At 41.5% G+C, this 25482-nt stretch overlaps 1 protein-coding gene across 1 annotated transcript in view; it reads left to right on the forward strand.

Annotated features, from left to right (window-relative positions):
• Positions 1 to 5551: 5551 nt before the first annotated feature.
• Positions 5552 to 25482, forward strand: part of LOC111146677 (phosphatidylinositol-4,5-bisphosphate 4-phosphatase 2) — a 59338-nt gene continuing 39407 nt past the window's right edge. The window contains exon 1 of the mRNA XM_022502331.1: positions 5552 to 5750. Coding sequence (XP_022358039.1) covers positions 5645 to 5750 — 106 coding nt within the window. The 5' untranslated portion in view covers positions 5552 to 5644. The remainder of the gene's footprint in view (positions 5751 to 25482) is intronic.

Below are 25482 nucleotides of genomic sequence, written 5' to 3' on the forward strand. Positions count from 1 at the left end.
CCTTCAAGCTTCCCTCACCTAACAACCAAGTTTCTTGCCTCCCCGAGGCACAAAATAATTAAGGGCATTCATATTGCATTCTGCATTATTATACATACTACACTACGACAACACATTTAGCAAAATCTAAATCCCTGTTTCCCTGAACCTGACAATGTCCCTCAGAGTTTTTTAGTAGGCATTTCCAAAAGACCTGGGAAACTTTGTGCTTAAATACAATGCCCTCAGGCCTGCTGAGATGCTCCAGAGTTCTTGTATTAAGCAAGCAGACTACACACGGAGATGCTACTCTCTATATATAACTACAAGATAAGTATAATGACTTAGTGAATTAAAAATATAAACATAGGGGCGCCTGGGTGGCTCAGTGGGTTAAGCCTCTGCCTTCGGCTCAGGTCATGATCTCAGGGTCCTGGGATCAAGTACCGCATTGGGCTCTCCGCTCAGCAACGGGCCTGCTTCCACCTCTCTCTCTGCCTGCCTGCCTCTCTGCCTACTTGTGATCTCTGCCTGTCAAATAAATAAATAAAATCTTTAAAAAAAACCATATATATATAAACATACTCCAGGGGTGCCTGGCTGGTTCAGATGGTAGAGTGTGTGACTCTTGATCTTGGGGTTATGAGTTCAAGCCCCACATTGGGCCTAGAGCTTCCTTTAAATAAATAAATAAATAAACATAATATATAAATGTATATATAATACACAAATATATATAAATGTATACACATACATATATAAACATACTCCAGGCCATTGTACTTTTAGCTTAATCCAGTGACGCTTATCCCCTGATTTCCCTTCTAATAGGGTTAAAAGGAGAGAGTGGTAAAAAAGCTTATATTTATAGTTGCCAGGCAGTGATAATTATATTCCATACATTTTCTCTTTCAATTATCATAAATACCCCACAAGGTAGGTATTTTTTTGTTGTTGTTGTTCTACAGACTAATTACACAAATGAGGTATAGAGAAGTTAAGCTAACTTAACCAAGATCACCACTTAGAGGTACTGAATTCAAATTATATAGAATTATATTCAAACATAATTGATTTCCAAGAGTGGACTACCCCAGCACAGAGGAGAAAGACTGAGAGATCAAGATGACAGAGTGGAGGAAGCATTCTGAGATGCACTGAAAAGCAGTTATAACTCTTGTGATAAATATTTAATATGAACATACTTTACATCACATAGATATTCATAAAATACACTTCTCGGGACTTTAAAATTTCGACTTGAACGTCTACCCCAAAGCATGGTGTTTCTTGAAGAGCTCTTTTTGTCCTTCTCGGTGCTTTTCTTACATCAAATATTGTTTTAGCTGTGATAGGTCACTGTATAATGACACCTCCCTGCATTATGCTCCCCTGTATTGATACCACCACAATTCCCATCAAGAGACTCAATTTACCCCTCTGCTCACCTGAATGTGGGCTGGCCTTATGACTTGCTCCGACCAATAGAAAGTGGTAGAAGTAACCTTGTACCTGTTCCAAAACTTGGGACTCCTGAGGCTTTGGCAGCATCTGCCTTTGTCCTCTGGGAAACACTCTTCGGAGTCTGCCACACAAGAAAGAAGCCCGGATGAAAGCGGGTTTGGAGAGAGAGAGAGGTTCAGGCACCCAGCTTTCTCAGTTGAGCTCAGTCCGCAGCTGAGCCACAGGCTGAACGCACCTTTCTGAAAAATAATATCTTTATTTTAATCCCTAAGTTTTAGGATGGTGATTCTTCCAAAGCAAAAGATAAACCAGACAAAGTGGGACCAGAAGTACAAAATAATAGACTAATTGACAAATTGGTAAAGTATAAAGCAAGAGATGAATGTAACAGAAATTAGTATTGTTCTAACAAAATCCAAAGCACATGGCAGTCTTTAGGGCCAGGCAGCCGGTGAGTGCTGAAAAGGGCCGAGAGGAGACTGTTGGTGGGAGCTAGGAAAGAAAGCAGGGAGGAAGCTGCTGCTGGAGACCAGAGGACAGAGGCAGACCAATTAACTTGCCTGTGGTACCTTGGAAGGTAGTAAAGGTACTTAATGAACTTGTTGATCTCACTAACGTCATTTCCTTGTAGAATACAGAAAGTAACAATTAGCTTCTTTCAGCTGTTTGGTGGGAGGTGGCATTTTTCTACTGCTGCCATAACAAATTACAATAAACTCAGCAGCTTAAACAACATCAGTGTATTATTTTATAGTTCTGTCAAAATCCCGAGACAGTAAAAATTAAAACCAGATCAGTAGAATAGTAGGGGAGTCCACTTGAGGATTTCACTCCCTCTTCCTCTGCACCCCTCCCCCCCAATAAATGAATAAATCTCAAAAAAAAAAAAAAGAGTAGTTCCTGACTGGGAGTCGTCAAATCCAACAGTGAGATGAAGCTCAGAGGCATGATGTTATTAGGTGGCTTATAAAGTGGAAATGAGAAAAAAAAAAGTGGAAATGAGGAAGTTGCTTAATCTTTATAATGATTGATTATCACACTGGAAGTTGTCTAGAAAAAGAGGCCTCTGAGCCTCTAACTCTCTTTGGGTGGGAAGCAGGAGGCAAGCTGAAGGAGAGAGAAGAGTATGGGAGAAGTGTCATTGCTTGAAACCTGGAGCCTAGATCTGAAAAGGTACCACAGCTTCCACAATCACCCTCTCACCCTCTTCAAACACTGCTCTGAGACTACCAGGCCCGTGGTATGGAATGGAAGACTAAATGCAGAGATGGGAGAGAACAACCCTCCCGCCTTCCTCCCCTCCTCTCCTTTCCAAGCTGTCCCTGCTGAGAGAGCCCCTGGCCAATCTGCCAGCTAAATGAAGCTTCCTGAATAGAGGCCCAGGCAAGACCAATAGAATAACCACACAACTAATCTATAGAATCGTGACAAATAATAAATCATGTTGTTTTAAGCCACTGGGTTGTGGTATAGCTCAGTAGTAGATAGATGGAATTGTAGCTTAAGTAGCTGAAGTAAGTAGTAAGATATAGTTTTACTGGCCCACACATCATCTGTTTATACTGTACTATTATTCCAAAGGACACATTACCTCATCCCCTGAGTAGAGATGGAAACATCTCATAATCATAAAATGCCTTGGAGTGAGATGAGTATTATTTAATGTTTCTTTCTTTTTTTTTTTTTTTAAGATTTTATTATTTATTTGACAGAGATCACAAGTAGGCAGAGAGGCAGGCAGAGAGAGAGGAAGGGAAGCAGGCTCCCCGCTGAGAAGAGATTTTTTTTTTCCCAGGACCCTGGGATCATGACCCGAGCAGAAGGCAGAGGCTTTAACCCACTGAGCCACCCAGGCGCCCCTATTTAATGCCCCTATTTAATGTTTCTTGAGTAACCATGAACTATTATATTATTGTAAAACTAGAATGAAGTGATATTCACCTAATAAAAGTTTTTCCTTTTTATGGAACTTTGCATTGCTGCAAATATAATCTCAATATACCCTCTAACTTTCATAGTGTGAGTGATTTCCATGAGCCGGGTCGCCCTCTAATGAGTTCTGAAATGGACAGAGAAGCCATATAAAGAACTAAAGAAAGAAAAAAAAAAATCCTTTACACCTGGGCAGTAAAGAAACCCCAGTTGCAGCACTAATGGAGTAATGAAAACACTGGTCAGATGGCAAAACTGTCATCTTCATCGAAAAATCAAGAAATGCTCGATGTTTTTCCTGCTAACAATTTCCTTTAGTAAGACAATTTGGTTCTGTGTAGGATTTCCTCATACACTCCTTTGCTTATTTATTTGGCAAATGTGCATCCCCTACTTCTTAATGAGCCAGCCATTGTTAGATAAGGGAGACACAATAATGAATGAGTCATTTACAGTTTCTGACTCACAAAGTCAGTTGGGAGTAAAGGGTAGGTGGATAATGGAAATGTAAATACACTGTTCCCTAGCGTGATAGGTGACAGGACAGGACACCATAGTCATAGGATTTTGTGGATTCTTCTTAAGTTTCTTTAACTCAATAGCTTCCAGCCCACAATTGTAAAAAAGCAAAACAAAAACAAAAAAACTGCTATTCATTTTATAAACGGTTCGTTTTTTGCAGGGGGTGCCTCATCTTGACCTCTCACTTTTCAGGTTCCTAGAGATTTAGAAATGCCCTTGGATTACATCATATGGGGATCCTTATATGGTGTCGTCTTGATACTACTGACCCACAAGAGATGTGCATAGTAGAAAACATTATTCTTTGACTTTCCCTTAGGATTTCCAGCAGATGCCAAATGGATTTTTTTTTTTTAGAAGAAAGAGTCTTCAGAGAGCAAAATGAAGACCCTTCTTAATGTAATATGAGAAGTAGTTTCAAATGTCTAAAGTCAGCTTTCCTCATACCCTTTGAAATCTACAGCTGGGATTCCAGCCTCATTTTTTGTTTGCTTTTGACTGTGCTACCACACAGACATCTGGAGGATCAAGACCATTCATTGCTCTACTTATTCATCTTTGTATACCCAGTAAGCACATAATACATGTTTGTTGAATGACTCAAAGAATCATTGAAGAAAAATGATCTTTTGAGACCTTCCCTGTTTTTCTATTGCATTTTTGTCAGGCATATTCAAAACTTTGATTTCTAAACCATTTTAGCAAACCACCAAAATAAGAAAAGAAAAACATAAACATGAAAGCTTGCTCATAACTATGACTAGCTTTTTTTGTTTTTTTACTCACTTTTACGTGTGAAAGATTATTTTAAAACACTAGCTCAAAAAAGAAAAACAAAAAAAACTCCAAAACATTTTTTAAATTGGCCTACATCATTCATAAATTTCCTTTTTGTATAAGGTGTCAGGGACAATATAGTCCAAAAACAAAACTAAAAGGGCAACGTATTTTGTCAACTTAACTTGTAATAGCCAACAAACTGCATCGTTTCGATAAGGTACTGTTAGTAGAATGCCAAACACATATTAAAAAACAAGGACAAGCAAGGAATGGCACCATGCTTGCAGAAATTTATTTCCTCTCAGACAACAGATGTGGAGAAGTGATTTTCTAACCAAAAAAGCAGCCCCCAAGAAGGAATTGATAACCCTAGGAATAAGCTTTCTTGGATAATTGCTGCAAAGTTGGACAGCACAGAATCCCTCCTCCTCCTCCCTCCAGGAGCTAAACTTGAGATCTGTGTGTGCTGTAGTTTTTCTGTAATCAAGTCACAGGCCTTTTCCTCTTACCCCCTTTCAGGTTGCTCTTTACGGTTCTTCCCCTTTTCCTCCTTAGTTAAGGAAACGTAAAGTACAAAGAGAGGGAGAGTTGCAACCCCCTACCTCTCGCCTCCTCCAACCCCCCTTTCGGTCACTCCGCACCTTCCCTTCCCAGCCTTTCCCCGGCAGCCCTACTGTGTTCCCCGGCTCCTCCTCCTCCCCTTCTCCCCTCCTCCCCGCTCCCGGGCTCCTTCTTTCTTCCTCCCCTCCCCTCCCCCAGACAGGCTTCCCTAGCGCGCTTCCCTTCCCCCGCCTCCCGAACCCGCACCCTCCCCTCCCCCAGCCTCCTGCCTTGTGACACATCCCGGGTCCTCCCGGAGGCGGCAGCAGCGGCAGCAGCAGCGGTAGCAGCAGTAGCCACCACCTCCGCGGGAGCCGCAACCCCCGGCTCAGCCTTCCCCCACGGCCCCGCAGCTGCCGCAGCAGTCATGGCTGCTGATGGGGTGGACGAACGCTCGCCTCTGCTGTCAGCATCCCATTCGGGAAATGTCACCCCCACGGCCCCGCCGTACTTACAGGAAAGCAGCCCCAGAGGTAAGGCCAGCATGGACCTTTCTACTTCGTAAGGAAAAGCCTAGAATGTTAAAGACCCGGGAGCTCTAGCTCCGAGGTGGAGGCGATCCTCTCACTTGGGCTGGGAGAGAGGGATGCTGACTGCGCCTTCCCGAGCCAGCGCCTGCTTGCCTGAGAGCTTCCCCTCAGGGCTTTTGGTGGGGTAGGGTGGGGTGTGAGCGTGGGGCGTGAGCGTTGAGTGTGTGCGTGTGTATTTCACCCCTTCTCACCCTCTGGGGTGTGTGTCTGTGTGTGTGTTTCACCACTTCTTACTCAGGGGTACAGGATGTGACATGAATTTCCAAGGCTGGTATTTACCGTTTCAGAGCAGCCCCTAAGTGCCACTGGAGGAGGTGCAGATCTTTCACGATCATTCATAAATCCTTTCAGATGGCTGAGAAACCCCTAGTACTGCTCACCTTGGGATCTGTCCTTGAAAGGGCTTAGCTTGAAAAATATGCATATTCTACTATCCGCTCTCCCCCGCCCCCCATGCTCTGTTCAATCAGGGAATTGTCTTACCAAAAGGAATAGGATTAATCAATATTCTTAATATGTCTGAAATTTCTGCCCTTCCTTATTACTCCCCCTTCTTAGGAGTATGTGTTAGCTTTCATGGGGAATGAAGAAGCATAGAGAGGAAGATGTAATATTTTTGATGCATATCTGGATGAGACTGAAATGAACTTACTTCTAAAAGTAACCCAAGTTAATACTTCTGTTTATTTCGCTTCTCAAGATGGAATAAAAAAAGATTTGACAGCTCATGCATCTGAAGAAGTGTGTGTGTGTGTTTGTGTGTGTGTGTGTATGTGTGTGTGTGGTGGGGGTCGTTTAGCAAACTATTCAAAGATTTATCTTTGTTCTAAGCCTTTTAGTGGCTTCTATAGTAGAAAGAAGGTGGAGTCAGGATTTATAGAAAAGGGAAGGCAAGGCTTGAAAAAACCACTTAGAGTTGTGAAAAGAATGGTCAAATATGGCACTTGCAAATGTAGCTTAAGTGCATCTCTCTCTCTTTTTGGCTGAATATGAGAGGAGTTTAAAAACCCAAGGAGACAAATGGTAATGCTTTTGAAAATATAGGCAGATCGTGTTTCTTGTAACACAACTTTTTCTAAGTTCAAGTCTGGAATTGGAGCCAGTTGTAGAGCAGGTTGAACTTGATTCGTATTTAAAATTTCCACTTCATGTATAACAACTTTAAAAGGAACAATCTAGGTCTTAATCAACACCTAACAAGAAACAGGACAAAGGGAAAAGATGTTTAGCTGTGAATAATTCAGTGTGATCAATGAGTTGAGAAGTAAGGTGCAAAATGGAATAGAAACTCACCTACGGAAACCCACTAGTCGTGTTTGTATTAAACTTCTGTCAAAGGGGGCGCCTGGGTGGCTCAGTGGGTTAAAGCCTCTGACTTCGGCTCAGGTCATGATCCCAGGGTTCTTTGATCGAGCCCCGCATCATCGGGCTCTCTGCTCAGCGGGAAGCCTGCTTCCCCCTCTCTCTCTGCCTGCCTCTCTGCCTACTTGTGATCTCTGTCTGTCAAATAAATAAATAAAATCTTTAAAAATAAATAAATAAACTTCTGTCAAAGGATATCAGTTGGGGGAATTTCCTTTAATGCAGAAATTTGATATTAATTTTTCACTGTTATCTAAATTGGATGGTCTAGAATAAGTTTAAATACTTATAAATGAATGTTTCAACTTCATCAAATCACCCTTAAAGGCAAAATATTTGCCATTTATTAAAAGACAAAGTTTGGATTTAAGCAACTGTCCTATAATAGATTTTCATGCCTTCTATCTTACGTCTTTGTTTTTGTGTTTTTAGTCATAGTGGCTAAATTATTCCCCCAAAATATTCATGCTTATGGACCTGTTTATGGGTTTCTTTATCATTTGCCATGTATTTGACTAATCTGCTAAGACCCCCTCAAACTACACAATAAGGTAGAAATTGCCTTCAGCCCCTGAGAAAAAAGTTTCATTCCAGATAGTTAAATAACTGAAGAAATTCAATGTATTAAAGAACAAAATTCAACTGAGTACATTTTAAAGATCTTATGGACTTTATTTGATTCGTGACACTAAAGCATCCCATCCAGCAGATAGAAATGAGGTCCATCCAGCAGATAGAAAGGAGTTTCAAAAAGGTGAGCTAAATGAAAGACTTCCCCAGGCAGAAGGGAGTGGGGAAAAGGAAGTTATACTGGCAAAAAAGTGGATTGGTTGTGGGAAGATCACTTTCCTTTAGGGCATGGCAGTGGTCTATCAGGCACATGACCTCACTAGAGCTAATAAGGTAGATCCTGACTGATTTTAAGAGTCGCTTCCTGGGAGAAGCCAAAGTGTAACTAAGTCTCTCTGGTTGGTGAGATGGAGCTTAGCAAAGTGCCTCCATTTTGAGCCTGTTCTCTTGTTTTTAACAAATGATTTAGCAAAAAGCCCTTTCTGCCTTATGGTAGACTACATATATATTTTTTTAAACTGGTGAATAAGACAGGTTAGATGATTTAGATAATTAAAAAACACTGAGTTCATGTGGCATAATACTTAGGAAGCAAGGAGCATAATTGAGATGTAAAGACATTTTATGAATTGACATTTTTGTCAGAATATCTTTTCTTGAATGACAAATAAGCATCTTCATAAATATTTTGAGTAATACATAAGATCTGATTCTAGGAGACCAATGTTATTTACTCCTTCATTGATTCATCGGGCAGCATGATGTGCCCCAGACTGCTCTAGGTCAACAAGACTGACCAAACCCATCCCTTCTTGGAGCCCATGTTGAGGTGGGAAAAAAGAATCAAGAAACAGAGGGCTGAATTATTACTGTAGGAAACACTCTGGTGCTAGACCAGATGTTTTCAGTAGTTGACAAGAATTAGAGTTGAGGGTTGGGATTCAAAAGACCAGAATAGAATGTACTTTTTGATAATGAACTTTGGTTTATGATATCATTCATAATTACACAGACTTTTTTTTTTAAGTAGCTAAGAGCCATAACTAGTGAATATTTTCTTCAATTGAACGCTTTGCTATTTGTGTCACCACCTAAGAACAGGAATGTTAGCTCTTACTCTGAGATGAAAGGTTCTATTTTAATTTTATTTATTTATTTTTTATTTTTATGTTTTTAAGATTTTTTAATTTATTTGTCAGAGAGAGTGAGAGAGATTGAGAGAGAGCATGAGGGGGAGGGGAAGAGGGGGAAGCAGGCTCCCCACTGAGCAAGAAGCCCAAGGCAGGACTCAGTCCCAGGACTCTGGGATCATGACCTGAGCCAAAGGCAGATGCTTAACCGACTGAGCCAACCAGGTGTCCTGAAACATTCCATTTTAAGTTAAAAGATGGTGAAGTGTTTATTTATAAACAGGTTATTGATAATGTAGTGGAAAGCAGTATTTTGCATTTGTTTTTAGCACAGTGAAAATCATGTGTGGTCTGTGTAACAGTCCACCTGTGTTTCTAAGTGGAATGCTTCTAGTGGTCTTTACTGTCAGTATTGGATTCCTGTATAGAGTAAGAGATCACCTTTCCTATGACTAAAACACTCTATTTGGTACATGTGTCACCCTTTGTAAAGGCATAGAAATTAAAATCAAAGACAGTTTTAGGCTCATTTGAAAAAAAAGATTGAGGAGCGTCTGCCTGTGGCTCAGGTCATGATCTCAAGGTCCTGGGATCAAGCCCCACATCAGGCTCTCTGCTGGGCAGGAGGCCTGCTTCTCCCTCTCCCACTCCCCCTGTTTGTGTTCCCTCTTTCACTGTCTCTGTCAAATAAATAAATAAAATCTCTCTAAAAAAAAAAAAAGATTGGAAAAAATACCACAAAGCTTACACAATTTGCTATATTTAATGGATTTGTTTATTATTTTTTTACAAGTAGGATATGGCAAAAGAATATGATCTTTACATTTATAAGACTTCCTCTGTGAAAATAGTTTATATTTGGGGTTATCTATTTATCTATGTATTTACTATGGTAATGTGATTATCTACTTCACTACAATTTTAAAGGAATTGTTATACAGAGACAGTTTCATTTACTTAATTTCTGTCATTCATTCAGCAAAGAAATATTTGAGTACTAGCCAAGCTCTGTGTTACCACAAGAGATGGGATGGGAAAAACAGATATGACCTCTCTTCCAGTTTAATGGAGGATATTGAGACATAAATTACATAATCATTTGAACAAATGCAAAGTGCACTGGGGTTGAGGATAGTGCCAGAAATGTATCCAGTGCTGTGAAAGTATATAATAAAAAGATTTAACCTGGTTAGGGAAGGCCAGAAAAGCTTTCCTGAGGCTTCACTGAGGTTTTTAAAGTTGAACCAGGCAAAGGCAGGGCCTGGGAGAACATTCTAGACTAAGAAAACAGTATGTACAAAAGCCTTTGGGTAGATGGAGTATGGTAAGTACAAGGAGCTGAAACAAGGCCAGCGTGGCTAAAGTGAAAGCACCAATAGGGAATATATTGCTACTTGGGATTGGAGAAGTGGGTGTGGTTGATAGTCTCCAAGACCCGCCTCTCCCTCCAAAAAATCCTGCTTTTTGATATTCAAGTCCTTGGGTAGGTCCCCTCCTTGATTCTGGACTGACCTTGTGATTCAATTTTGACTTATAGAATAAAGCAAAAGAGTGCGGAATGACTTTGGAGACTAGGTCATAAGAGGTCTTGCAGCTTTTGCCTTGGTTTCTTATAAAGTGCACCCTGAAGAAAGTAACTTGTCTTATAAGAATTTGAATGCACTGAGACTACCTTGCTTTGAGGAATCCTAACTGCCACTTGGAGAGGCTACATGAAGAGAGGGATGCCTGACCAGCTCTCAGACGTGTAAGTGAAGAAACCATATTGGATACCCAGCCCAGCTAGGCTTTCAGATGATTCCAACCCAAGCCAAATTCTTACCGTACCTGCGTGATAGAGTCTAGATGATTACCATTCAGCTCAGGCGGAACAATCCAGACTCATGAAAGGTAGTATTAAACTGTTGTTTTAAGTCACTATGTATTGGGGTGGTGTGTTCTGCACCAACAGATGACCAGAACAATACGTATTGCTCAGTCCAGGCAGGGTATTTTTGGTCATGTTGAGAAATTTTGCCTTCAGCAAAGGGATGCTCTGGTTAGATCATTATTATTATTATTATTATTATTATTATTAAAATTGAAATATAGCTGACACACAACGTTACATTCATTTTTGGTGAAGAACACAGTGATTAGTGTTTATGATATGCTCTCTCACCACATGTGTGGCTATCATCTGTCACCATACATTATGGCAGTACCATGGATTATATTCCCTGTGCCATACCTCTTATCCATGTGACTTACTCATTCCATAATTAGAAGCCCATATCTACTCCCTTTCTCCATTTTGCCCACCCTCATAGCTCCCATCCTCTTCCCCCCGACCACCATCAGTTTGTTCTATGTATTTATAGATCCGTTTTTACTATTTTTTTTTTCAGATTCCATATATAAGTGAGCTCATACAGTATTTGTCTTTGTCTTATTTCACTTAGCATAATACTATCTTGGTCCATCCATATTGTCATAAATGGCAATATCTTGTTCTTTTTTTATGGCTGAATAATATTTGATTGTGTGTGTGTATACATACCACATCTTCTTTATCCATTCCTATGTTGATGGACACTTACGTTGCTTCCGTATCTTAGCTATTGTGAATAATGCTGCAGTGAACATGGGAGTGCATATATCTTTTTGAATTAGTGTTTTCATTTTCTTTTGGTAAATACCCAGTAGTGGATGGAATTACTAGATCATATGCTATTTCTATTTTTAATTTTTTGAGAAACAATACTATTTTCCACAGTGGTTGCACCAACTTACATTCCCACCAACAATGCATGAGAGTTCCTTTTTCTCCACATCCTCACTAACACTTGTTGCTTCTTGTGTTTTAGATACTAACCTTACTGACAGGTGTAAGGTGATAGCTCATTGTGGTTTTGCTTTGCATTTCTCTGATGACTGGTAATGTTGATCATCTATTCATGTGTTTGTTGACCATCTGTATGTCTTCTTTGGAAAAAAGTCTATTTTTTAAAAGGATTTTATTTATTTGACAGAGAGCAAGCACAGACAGAGGGAGTGACGGAGGGAGAGAGAGAAGCAGGTTCCCCACTGAGCAGGGAGCCTGACGCCGGGTTTGATTCCAGGACTCTGGGATCATAACCTGAACCGAAAGCAAATACTTAACCACCTGAGCCACCCAGGTGCCCCAGAGAAATGTCTATTTTTTTTTAAGATTATTTATTTATTTATTTGACAGAGATAGAGACACACACAGCGAGAGAGGGAACACAAGCAGGGGGAGTGAGAGAGGGAGAAGCAGGTTTCCCACTGAGCAGAGAGCCCCATGTGGGGCTTGATCCCAGGACCCCTGGATCATGACCTGAGCCGAAGGCAGACACTTAACGACTGAACCACCCAGGTGCCCCAAAATATCTGTTTTTTATTTTTTAAATCAGTCTATTTCTGTATTAGAGAGTGAATGAGAGGGGAGTGATAGGTTGAGGATAGAATGAGGATAGATGGCTCGGGTGGCTACCATCTGATTCACGCAGATCTGATAAACTGCGATGACAGCATGGCTCCAGGCAGTGGTGGAGGTGGAGAGACAAGATGATGTTACGAAAGTAAATATGGCTTGTTGTAGATTGGCTGTGAGAGTAAGAGGAACGCGGCAAGGATATCTCCCAGAGTTCTGGTGTCCACAACCTGATGGTGTCATTGCCTATGCTGAGACAGAGAACACCAGAAGAGCATTAGGTTTTGGGGAACAGAGATCATGAGCTTAGTTTTAGCTATGATACATTTAAGATGTTTTCAAATATCCAGGAAGAGATGGCAGATAGGCAATTGCTTCCACAGGTGTAGACCAGAGAAACGAGGCCTGGGCCGAAAAATAGAAAATTATGTTATTGACATATTGGTAACAACTAAATATATGGATGTCAGTTCAGAACTTCCCAAGGCCCCACCTGGTGTGCCATGCAATGTGCTGAGAGAACATACAAGGATTAAGATATGAGTTCTCCTCAGTTCTTAGAACAGCAGAGGCCTCCAGCTCTGCATGACTATAAATATATTGTCACTTTCTCTGGGTACTGAAATGGAAAAAAGTTTGGGGAGCTATGTATGAAACTACTTAGGGAGACAAAATAAAATAAAAAGAAGAGAGCCTAGGACGGAGCTTTGAGAAACTCTCACATTCAACAACCAGTTAGAGGAAGATAAGTCTCCAAAGAGACTGAGAAGTAGCTTCCAGGCAGGTGGGAGGAAAATCAAAAGACTCTAATATCACAGAGTCAAGGAGGAGAGAACACCTCCAAGAAAGAAGTGGTCAAACATGTCAAAAACTGCAAAAAAGAGCAAATAGTTAAGGACTCAAAAATGTCTTTTGAACTAGTGACCTCAGTGAGAGTTGTTTCTATGTGTTTATATTCAAATCCTTTGTAAAGAATTGAAGCATTATTCATTTCCATCTAATGTAGTATTCTAATGTGGATTTACTTTAATTGTAAAATCAAAGCCACTTCACTTCCAAGAAGAGGCTAATAATATTCCCTTATTCTGAAACACTTGGGTTTCCTATGTAACATAATTAAAAGGGCCTTGTCCTTTTCTTTTCACCTTTGTTTCACTTTTTAAAAATGTTTAAATTTGAAATTGCTTCACAAAATGTTTTCATTGGCTAGAAAATAAACTGGCTTCTAGTTTAAGAGATAAGTTATTTACTATGTACTCCTGTACTCCTCACTTAGGAACTGCATAGTAAATAAGGTATCTTTTTAGTGACCCTCTTCTATCCTCTACCTGGAAAAATCTAAACTTAGAACTGGTGCCTTAAAGTGGGGCAAAGTCTCATTTCACTTAGAACTAAGTTCTGTACTAGACTATAATTTTATTGATTGTCTTAGTTCAGGCTGCTGTCACTGAATACCATACATGGGATGGCTTAAACACCAAATACTTATTTCTCACAGTCTTGGAGGTTGGGAGGTCCAAGATCAAAGTGCCAACAGATTGCGTGTGTGGTGAGAGCTGGCATCCAGGTTGCAGAGTGCTGATTTCCTGTATCCTCCTTACATGGTGGAGAGAGCATGAGAGCACTCTCTCATTCCTTTCCTAACAGCACTAAACTCATGCATGAGGGCTCCGCTCTCATGACCCAGTTACCTCCCATAGGCCCCACCTCCTACAACTCTCACGTTGAGGTTGAGAGGTTCGACCTGAATTTTGAGGGTACATAAAGGCTCAGTCCGTTGCACTGAGAGTTTTCGAATATATTTCGGCAGTCTATCACATTTCAGAACCTTCTTGCATCCTTGCAGAGTTCAGGGTTGGCTATGGATTGGCAGGAAAAGAAAATGTAGACCCAGGGATCTACACCGCATGCTTAACCCACTGTAAGATTAAGATTAACTTTTCATTTCATTTGCCAAGGGTTTTGAAACCTGCTGGAAGCCAGGTTGTCACAGTGAGTGGAGATAGATGAGGCATATTTGAGAGCAGCTACCTGCCACTCTGTGAAGGCCTCGATAGGGGTGTGCACCAGCTGTGATACTGAGCAAGGAGGGTCTTGCTGAAGCTTGATTTCGTGATATGCTGAAGCTCAGGCCATGCTTAGTAGAGTTTTTTCATATCGGTTCTTGAATTAAAATCTGTTTCACTGAGGCCACATCTTTAAGGGAAAATAGAGCCTAAACATTGGTGAAGGGTATCTGCCTCCAGCTGTCCAGTATTGTGGCAAGCCCTTTTCCTAGTCTCATCCTTTCCTATTATTTGGCAGGGATCAGCCTCCATGGTTTTTTTTTTTATTCTATTTTGTAATGCCCACATTTCCTCCTGGCTCTGGCTCTACCCAGCATCTTTAATACATTAATCAAGATGTGTTTCATTCAGTCAGTCATCCTTTCAAATATTTGAGTGCCTATTATATTGTTTCAGATTTCTGGGAGCCTTCATTCCCATTAGAGTTACATCCAGTGAGCACTATAATTTCCGAGCTTGCAGAAAATAAAGCAGGGCATGAGAGTGGAGGGGGGCTGGCTGCATGGGGAGTGTTTCAGATTGCTTTGGGAAAGAGACCTCGGAGATGACAATTGCTCAGAGACCTGAAAAATTAGTTGGGATCAACCATTGGAAGACAGAGGAGGAATGTGCCAGGCCACTGGAACAGCAAGTATAAAACACGATGCTGTTTCAAACCATGGCGGGCAGTGGGCTAGAGCATGGTGACTTAGGGGCTAAATATGGCAGAAGGGACTGGGGGACTGGACTAGGGAAGACAAAGGAGATTTCGTAGGTCACCATCAGAGATCTGACTGTGTTCTGAGGGTAATGGAAAACCATGGAGGGTTTTGGAGCAAAGGAGAAACATGAAATACTTTGTTTTTAAGACAATCATCCTGGGGTACCTGGATGGCTTAGTCTGTTAAGTATCCAATTCTTCATTTCAGCTCAGGTCATGATCTCAGGGTTTTGAGACTAAGCCCTACATTGGCCTCCATGCTGGGTGTGGAACCTGCTCACGATTCTCTCTACCACTCCCTCTGCCTCTTACCCCCTTAAAGAAAAATAAAAGGAAAGTCATCCTGGTTGGTTTGTGGAGAATGGATTATTGGGGGGAAAATACGACACTAAGAAGACCTGAGACTAATCAGGAGGCTGTTAATGTGGCATAGGCACGAGGTGATGGTGGTCTGAACCAGGGTGGAGGTGATGGAAACAGTGGGATGTGGTTGGATTCAGGCCATATTAAACATAGAGCAGCAGGACGTGCTCTTGGATTGAATCAGTTGAAAGAAAGGAGTCACAAATCTCCAGAAATGACCCAAGCAACTGGGAAAAAACTGTGCTTTTTTTCTAAGATAGATAAACAGGAGAAGGAGTTAGGTATGGAGGGCAGGGGAAAGGAGAGTGGAAATCAATATTCTGTTTTAGACACATTGAGTTTTTGAAGTACCTTTAGTCCTCACTTAGTTGGAGGTGTTAAGTAGGCAGCTGGATGCACAAGTCTGGAGGGTAAGGAGACATCAGGGCTGAAGAGTAAATGTTATTCAACAACTATTTATCACCCATGTGATAATACTCACTGTGGTGAGAGGAGATGCTCCCGATTTCCCATTTATTTCCAAGGACCCTGCATGTTGTTTTCAGGAATGTCAAACTTTTAGGGTAGAGCATTCTGTTAAAGTCTTGCAAGATTTCCAGATGGATACAGATGTTAGCCAGATGGATACAGATGTTAGAGAGGCGAGTTAGCCAGATGGATGTTCATAACTGTCTTTGAGGGCAATAAGCAACTCTCTGGAAAGTGATCCAAATGGGGAAAAGCAGACAACACTGGAAACAGCTTTGAGCTCAGCTGCTTTGTGTTTTACTCTTGTGAGGATGAAGAGATGTTGCATACACTGGGAATGACATCCCTTTAACAGCTCTTTTTTTTTTTTAACTTTTTTTTTTTTTAGATTTTTATTTTTTTATTTGACAGACAGAGATCACAAGCAGGCAGAGAGGCAGGCAGAGAGAGAGGGGAAGCAGGCTTCCCGCTGAGCAGAGAGCCCGATGCGGGGCTCGATCCCAGGACCCTGAGATCATGACCTGAGCCGAAGGCAGAGACTTAACCCACTGAGCCGCCCAGGCGCCCCAATAGATTTGTTTACTGAAATGTTTGAAGGGACTTTTTTTTTTTTTTTTTCCCTTTAACAGCTCTGAAGACGGAATATATTCTACCTGTTGTTTTCTGTTCTTTCGAGACAACTTCTCTACTTTTTTTGTGGGGGGAAGGTGGGGAGATACACTGGAGTTCGTGTTGCTTTGGCACTCTTCTAGATTCTTTCCTTTCCCTGATTGCTGTTGTAAAGTGAATTTCTTTTTCTCTGTAAGAATTTAAAAAAAAAAAAGTGTAAAAGAAATGGAAAGCATGGCTCCTCTTCCTGGCCTTCAGGTAAGTTTGTCAAGCATCATGTAACTAAATCCCTTTATAGTGTCAGAGGTGATCTTGCCACCAGGTAGGGTTTAGCCTGTGGGACCTGACACTTGAGTTCTCTCTGCCAGTGATCAGCTGCTGACCTTAGAATAGTTACTTTGCATCTCTGTACCTCAGTTTCCTACCTGATAAGGAGTGATTTAGTATGTTCCTTTTTGGTTTTATATTCTATGACACAGTTGTTCTTGGTAAGGAATCTAGATACACCTAGGAGAATATATCTATAACTTTATAAAGTATAGGTGGTTATTATCTTACCGCACTGTTTCACTTAAATTCCTATTCCATTGTCCTTTGAAAATAGGAAAGATAGCATATTGAACATTAAAGAGTATCACTTGGCTCTTTTGAGCATTGGAAGACCAACTAGCATGGAGTATTTTATTCTGTAGAACGTATTTGTATGTACCACCTGACTGGTTAGGGCGTTCTATCAAAGCATGTATTTCTAAAGGTTATGGGAAAATCGTTCTTCCTTCCATACTTGGTCAATTTGAGATATTTAAGCATGGTAGACTCATAACAGGGATTTTAAAACCATGTACAAGAAAGCCTCTAATTGTTCAGCATTTGACCACATGATTTCTACCGAAGGAAAGTTTGGGGGAAGGTATGTGACAAGACGAAATTTTATAGTTTCAGAGATTAAATGCTAAGATTTCTCAATGTGAAATGGGAGTAGATTTTTTTTTAAAGATTTTATTTATTTGTCAGAGAGAGAGACAGTGAGAGCACAAGCAGGGAGAGTGGCAGGCAGAGGGAGAAGCAGGCTCTATAGCAAGCAGGGAGCTCGATGTGGGACTTGATTCCAGGACTCTGGGATCATGACCTGAGCCAAAGGCAGACGCTAAACTGACTGAGCCACCCAGGAATCCCAGTAGTGAGTAGATTTAAAGTGAAAAGACTTTCACAAACTCCTGAGTCGTTATTAATCTTAGGCCATAGGATGTTTCCCAAAAAACACTGACTTTTACTGAGCTGAATGGATTCTACCAATTAATACAAAAATATTTCAAAAATTTATAGGAAAATGATTTTTCAAATTTACAGAATTCAGGGATCCCATTCTCATGATTCTCCATATGGAATACTTTGCCATGCTCAACCAAAGAGTATCTGTATTTGTTACCAGCCCTAAAAGAAGACATAAGTTATTATTAAACAATAAGACGACCTAAGTGCTATGTGTTAGAGCATGCCCCACATCTCTGTACAGGTCCTTGCCCTTTCGCCTTGTGTTTCAGTGTGCTTGATTTGATCCATTCCTCCAGCCTGTCAAAGTCTTTTTTTTTTTTTTTTTTAAGATTTTATTTATTTATTTGACAGACAGAGATCACAAGTAGGCAGAGAGGCAGGCAGAGAGAGAGAGGAGGAAGTAGGCTCCCCACTGAGCAGAGAGCCTGATGTGGGGGTCGATCCCAGGACCCCAGGATCATGACCCGAGCCGAAGGCAGAGGCTTTAACCCACTGAGCCACCCAGGTGCCCCTCCAGCCTGTCAAGGTCTTAATGAGGGGGATCTGTTCCAAAATGGAAAACACATCACTGTGTGTACATGCTTTTCCTTAAGACCATACTCATTGCCCCATACTGGTATCACTTACTAGTCACTTTTAGTCTTTTCTAGGTAAGAATATACTGTTTACTTCCTATGAGTTGATGAGTAGGAAAGGGACTTTGGAATCTAAAACATTCACATTCTGCTCATTCATCAAAGCCATTTTCTTTTATATAATCTTCTCTAATCTCTATTACTGGAAGATCTATGTTCCCAAAGCAGTATCTCTCAACATTAACATTTCCATTTCCATTTTATTTTATTTTATTTTATTTTATTTAACAGAATGAACTTGAAAAGGGGGTGAGGGGCAGAAAGAGAGGGAAAGAGAGAGAATCCCAAGCAGACTCCATGCTCACCTTGGAGCCTCACATGGGCTTATTTATTCACTAAATATCTTTATGTACTTACTGTATGCTTAAAAATAAATATAAATAAATAAAAAATAAATAAAAATAGATATGCTTAAAAATAAATAAGTTCATGTCATTCCATTTTTGTGTCTGATTTTGCTTAGATTTATGGTGAATATGTGCCAAATTCCAAAATTATGAAACTGTTGACTTCATCTAGAATCTTTGTAATCCCTACGTCATGTTTTAAATGGGTGAAATATTTTAAGAAAATTCTGAGGGACCCCTGGGTGGCTCGGTCGGTTAAGCCACTGCCTTCCGCTCAGGTCAAGATCCCAGGGTCCTGGGATCAAGTCCTGAATCAGGCTCCTTGCCCAGCGGGGAGCCTGCTTCTCTTTCTGCCTCTGCCTGCCACTCTGCCTGCTTGTGCTCTCTCTCTCTGACAAATAAATAAATGAAATCTTTGGGGTGCCTGAGTGGCTCAGTGGGTTAAAGCCTCTGCCTTCAGCTCCGGTCGTGATCTCAGGGTCCTAGGATCGAGCCCCTCATCGGGCTCTCTGCTCAGCAGGGAGCCTGCTTCCCCTCTCTTTCTCTGCCTGCCTCTCTGCCTGCTTGTGATCTCCCTCTCTGTCAAATAAATAAATAAAATCTTAAAAAAAAAGAATATACTGAGTATATATTAAAAGAATATACTGAGTATAATACCATCTAATTATGCTGGACCTTGGGTTTTTGTTTTTAAGATTTTATTTATTCATTTGACACAGACAGAGAGAGTGAGCACAAAGAGGGGAGTACAAGCAGGAAGAGATGCAGTGGGAGAGGGAGAAACTGGCTCCCTGCTGAGGAGGAAGCCGGACTGGGCTTGATCCCAGGACCCTGAGATCATGACCTGAGCTGAAGGCAGACGCTTAACCCACTGAACCACCCAGGTGCCCATTTTTGTTTTTGTTTTTGTTTTTGTTTTTTAACGTAATCTCTATGCCCAAAGTGGGGTTTGAACTCACAAACCTGAGATCAAGAGTCACATGCTCTCTACTGACAGAGCCAGCCAGGCTGGCTGATTATGTTGGAACTTAACATTCTGCCATGCAATATCATATATTGAAGCAAATAAAATTACAAATCTGGTTAAATTTTTTTCTCTTCCCCATATACTGAGGTCATTTTCCCTTCTCAAATTCTCTCTTATCTAAAATGTCTTGTAACAGATTTGGGCTCAGTTATAGTTGACTATATTTTATAACTGACTTATGAATATTTATAACCTTTAAGTTATCATTTAGTGTGTATACTTAGTTATATGTAAAGGAGTGTCTTCCTTTCTTTTGGAAATGCACAGTCTTTAAAAAATGTAGATACAGGGGTGCCTGGGTGGCTCAGTGGGTTAAAGCCTCTGCTTTTGGCTCAGGTCATGATCTCAGGGTCCTGGGATCGAGCCCCACATCGGGTTTTCTGCTCCGCGGAGAGCCTGCTTCCTCCTCTCTCTCCCTGCCTGCCTCTCTTGCCTACTTGTAACTTCTGTCTGTCAAATAAATAAATAAAATCTTAAAAAAAAAAAATGTAGATACATAGTAAAAATGAGCTGTCTCCAAAGAATGACAGAATAGGAGTTCTTTACCTCCTTAGGCTATAGGAGAAGTTTCTTAATTTCTAGGCAAGTGCATTTTTTGCACTGGGAACAACAATTTGTTTTTCTGTACTGAAAAACATATTTTTCTTGAAACACATGCTTTCTTGGAAGCAGTATTGCAAATAACAAATTATAAATGTGGCCTTCCATGTAAACAGTATAATTGTACATAAATCATGTCAGAAAAAAATTGCATCTTTTGAAATAAAAATAAATACAGTAGTTGATAAAGTGAAAGAAGAATACATAACTTGGGGCCCCTGGGTGGCTTGGTTGGTTAAGCATCTGCCTTCAGTTTAGGTCATGATCTCAGGGTCCTGGGATTGAGCCCTCCCCCACCCCCCATCAGGCTCCCTGATCTAGGGAGAGCCTACTTCTCCCTCTCCCTCTTGGGGCTCTGCTCCCCCTGCGCTGTCTCTCTCTTTCTATCAAATAAATAAAATCTTAAAAAAAAAAAAAAGGAATACATAACTTATTCACTGTCAATACTTGAAGAAAGCTTAGTGCTCCAGATGAAATGCATTATTAGAATGAGGCAGAAATGTTGCCTTATGGGAAACAGCGAGGTCAGTCAGAAGCTTTTGTCATCCAGGAACTGGTCATTGGCAGGTCATTGGGCATTTCTTGCCAGTATCTCCAGTTATGTGGCAGTGTTTCGATGGGGTCCAAATGCCTGAGACCATGAAGGGAGGGACAGACAAAAGCTTAATAGCTCAGAGTGGAATTCAGTTCTCATCAGTACCTGCTGGATAAGAATGCCTGGTTTGCTATTGCTGTGGGACGTGCGGTCAGCCAGCGCACATTAGCTCTTACAGGCAACATCAGAGGCATTCGGATGTAGATGGATGTTGGTTCCAAGCTGATATTACAACCACACTCAGTAAGGTTTGGCTATTTTTCTAGAGCTGCTGTTCGGAGAAAGGAGTTAAAGGTAACAATTTGGAGAAAGGCTGCAGTATTTCAGGAAAGCTAAACTGTACTGGAATGACTCTACCACCGGCCTCCTCTCCCCTTGCCCCCACCCTGCACCCCTGATGCACACTCTGCCTAGTTAGGGTTAGATGCCCTCTTCTGTGCTTGCAAAGCCCCTGTGCCCATCCTTATCAGAGCACTTTCCACACCCAGTTGTACTTGCACTTTTGCTGTCTTTCTCCATGTTAAGAACACGAGCCCTGCAAGCCCTGGAGTCTCCACTCCCCGAGGTGTTTCTGATGTACCTCCAACACTGCACCCTGCTCACAGTACATGCGTGTGACCCACGGACTGCTCACTCCCTCCCGGGAAACCACCGCAGAGTGCCTCGTGGGCTGCTGCTTTCCTCCTGAATAGAGCTGAAGGTCTCTTCACTTTCTCTGGCCTCAGAGCTCATGGTGGGGCTCTGTATCACATCCTCAGCTACAAACCTGGGATTGCCCGGGATTGCCCAGCAGTCCAACGTAGAAAAAAAGTGAATCGATGTAGTAGGGTGTGGGTGTGCGCGTTTCATCTGATAAATTCACTCCAACATTCTAATACCCTAAACCTTTGATTCTTCTTCTGTGCCATGCTGGGGATGTTCTGACATCCCAGCTCCGTTGAAAGTAAGGCCAAATCTCACCAACAGACAAGGAAACGGATAGAGAGCTACTTCCAGCTTTAAAACTAACATCCAATCTAGATATCTGCTAAATGCACCCCATATAATTAAATTTGGCTCAACTCAGTGTTAAGTTCCATCCTTTTTGGTTTAACGCTCTTGGGGTCTACCCCCACACGTGTTCTCCAGGTTTTTGAACATATATATTTTCAAAACCTTGTAATTCTCTTGATGTATAAGCTAGTACTTCCTGAGTCATGCTTTCGACTTGTCCTCCTGGAATGTGTTGAGTTCTGTGTTTTGAGGCAACCACGGGAGAGGATGAGTCTTAAGGAGGATGGCTGTCCACTCCTGAGACAGTTTTCCTGTAAGGGAAGGCTTGTCTCTTCAAACACAAGGAGAAAAGCAGCTTTCTACTCATTAAGGGAGGCTCAGAGGGACTCCGGGTTTCTCATTTCTGTTTGGCTACAACCAGATGCCTCTATTCCATGTTTCAGGGGTCCACTCCTTCACAATCAGCATTCCAACTTTCACAGGAGAGCTTGGTACGGCTGTGGATTTACCTGACATAATTTTGCAGTCTACACTATTAAATTTGTGTTTGATTTACAGCAGTGTAAGCCCTGTGACAATTGGACATAAGGGTTACTTCTATGGCTGCAGTAGAAGATCTCTGGGTTCTCTGACTGTGACTTGAGCTGAGAGTTTAAAGACCTGAGCTTCCCATTTTCTTTCTGTAAATGCTCCAAGGTATTCGTGGGAATCCACCCCATATCACAACCTGGATAGTAATTATTCCTGCCCTAATGGTCTAGCGAAGTAGCCATAACCATCACAGTCATCTGCAGGGGATAATCTGACTCATCAGGATGCCACTGAGAGCCACCAATTTCTACCTTACTGTGTCTGTCCCACTGGTGAAGGAGCTCAGCACTGCATTTGAACCCAAGGCATGACCAAACCGTTTCTCCAATCCCATTTTAAAAAAAAGATTTATTTATTTATTTGAGAGAAGAGAGAGAGAGAGAGAGAGAGAGCAGGGGGAGGGACAGAGGGAGAGTGAGGGAGAGTGAAAGAGAGAATCGCAAGCAGACTCCCCACTGAGCATGGAGCCAATGTGGGGCTCGATCCCATAACCCTGAGATCAGACCTGAACCAAAATCAAGAATTGAATGCCCAACCAACTGAGCCACCAAGGTGCCCCCCAGGGTCAGTTTCCTGGGATTACTCTTGGCATGAATTTTTCTATCAGTTAAGACCTGGAGATAGAAACAACACAATGGAATATAATAGAATTGTTAATTAGGTATGAAGTTGTTAAATAGGTAACTAAAAGGTAAAAATGCTATCCTGTGGTATCAAGTAGGTATCAGATGTGGGAAGAAGCTGCCATGAGGTCTAGGGCTGAGAGAACAGAGGGAAGTGATTGGAGTCATTAAGATGTAATAATTTAGAGTTTGGGTCGGTCGGCCAGCTGGTGCTGATGTTCCTGAGCTCTGGAGAAAGACTGTACACTTGGGGAAAGGGTAAGTCCCTTCTTCCTCCCTCAACCGTGCAGGCTTCCTGTTCACAGAATGTAGCCTGCCGCCAGCTGGCAGAGTTCCAGTGTGGTCTGCAGAGCTTGGCTCCAGCATGACAAAGCAGAGAAGGCTAGATTCGGAGCTAAGGGTCAGTAACGTAATAAGTAGGACATTTACCCTTCCATGCTGGCTGTAGCCCGATGGAACCTTCTGAGGGTTTCATGGTACTAGAAGAACTCAAGAGTTTTCCAGAATAGTTTTGTTTCTTTTGTTTCATAGAGCAGGTCGTGATCTTCCCCTTCTCATGCACAGCTGGACTGGAGAGGTTTAAGCCTGGAAGTAGGTACCCATACCAGCCAGCCTCACTCTGTCCCTTACCATATTCTCCACAAAGTTCCTAAGGAGGAGATAAAGCCAGCCAGGGCTTTCCTCGCAGGCTGGCCCTTTTGTACTTTGCTTGCTCATCCTTAATCATAGTGTCCTAAAATAGCTCTCATTTTAATTGGATGTCATTTTTCAATTTTGAGACCACATCTTTGTCAAGGGCCTGAAGGAGGGAATATATAGAGTGCATTAGTGAAGTAAGTGAATTAAACTGGAAAATATTGCCATCAAAGAGGCTTATAAAGGAATAACTGAGCTAAGAAAGGTCAGTGAAGTCCAGCAAAAACAATTTCAACCTTTAAAATGCTGGAGGATATCTTTGGTAAAAAAAAAAAAATGAAGTATGGATTAATACACGAGGATGAAGTAGCAGGACAAGGGGCTCTTTGACATAAATAGGTAAATTAGGTCTGTGTTTATGAAGGGAAAATGTAATTTGATCCCGTGTGGGTTTACAGAACAATAATGGTTCTTTTGGAGTGTTTCAGGAAGACCATTATGTATGCCTTGTGGTCTGTATTCTTTCATATTGGCTCTTTTACGAATCTTGGTTTTTCTGTCAAGTTTTTATTATCATGAATGGATTCTTCTTTTATACTCTGTCCTATTTTTTATTTTCCCTGTCTTCCTCCTCCTTCTCCTCTTCCCTTTTAGTCCAGATCTGATTCTTGTTTCTACAGGAAACAAGTAGTGTTTCTACAGGATTCTCACTAGTTCTTATGTTTTTGCCTGTATTAAATTATTCTCCAAGAGAGACAACGGTTATTGTGGAGAAACCTCTGGAAGTGCACTCAGCTCTTGACTTCACTGAAGGCTGTATACAAATCTATTCAAAAGTTAGAACCTCTGGGCCTCAGTTTTCTCTTCCATAAGGTGAAGAAAGTAGACTGTGTTACTCCTAATACTGCTTTAATTTTTAGCATGGTGTAACTCTGAAACTTTGAAGGTGTTTCTCGGGACTGGGGGCTACTGGTCTAACAAATACTGCTCACCTGGAGGAAAAAAGGATTTTTCACTTACGTAAACCCCGTAGAGAAAATGACTATTGTTTAAATAAAAAGCCTCTTCCAAAATGAAGACTTTTTGTGGCTGTCAATATCTAATGATCCTCAGTTCTGAGATGACAGTGGACCTTTATCCAGGGCAGAAATTTGAAATAGGTATGGTAGTTGTAATCTGTTGACTTTTTTTTTTTTGCAGAACAGCTTTTTTTTTTTTTTTTTTAAGATTTTATTTATTTGACACAGAGAGAGAGATCACAAGTAGGCAGAGAGGCAGGCAGAGAGAGAGGGGAAGCAGGCTCCCCGCTGAGGAAAGAGCCCGATGTGGGGCTCGATCCCAGGACCCTGAGACCATGACCTGAGCCAAAGGCAGAGGCTTTAACCCACTGAGCCACCCAGGCACCCCTGATCTGTTGACTTTTAAAGAGAAAAGAGGCAGAATGGACAATCTAAATTGCCAATTATTACAGGCTTATTAACTGTGGAATGGATCTCTGAAATTAAAAGTCCCTCACAAGGGCACCTGGGTGGCTCAGTGGGTTAAGCCGCTGCCTTCGGCTCAGGTCATGATCTCAGGGTCCTGGGATCGAGTCCTGCATCAGGCTCTCTGCTCAGCAGGGAGCCTGCTTCCCTTCCTCTCTCTCTGCCTGC

Source organism: Enhydra lutris, unplaced genomic scaffold, assembly GCF_002288905.1.
Source record: "Enhydra lutris kenyoni isolate GAN:26980312 unplaced genomic scaffold, ASM228890v2 scaffoldscaffold14, whole genome shotgun sequence".
NCBI lineage: Eukaryota > Metazoa > Chordata > Mammalia > Carnivora > Mustelidae > Enhydra > Enhydra lutris.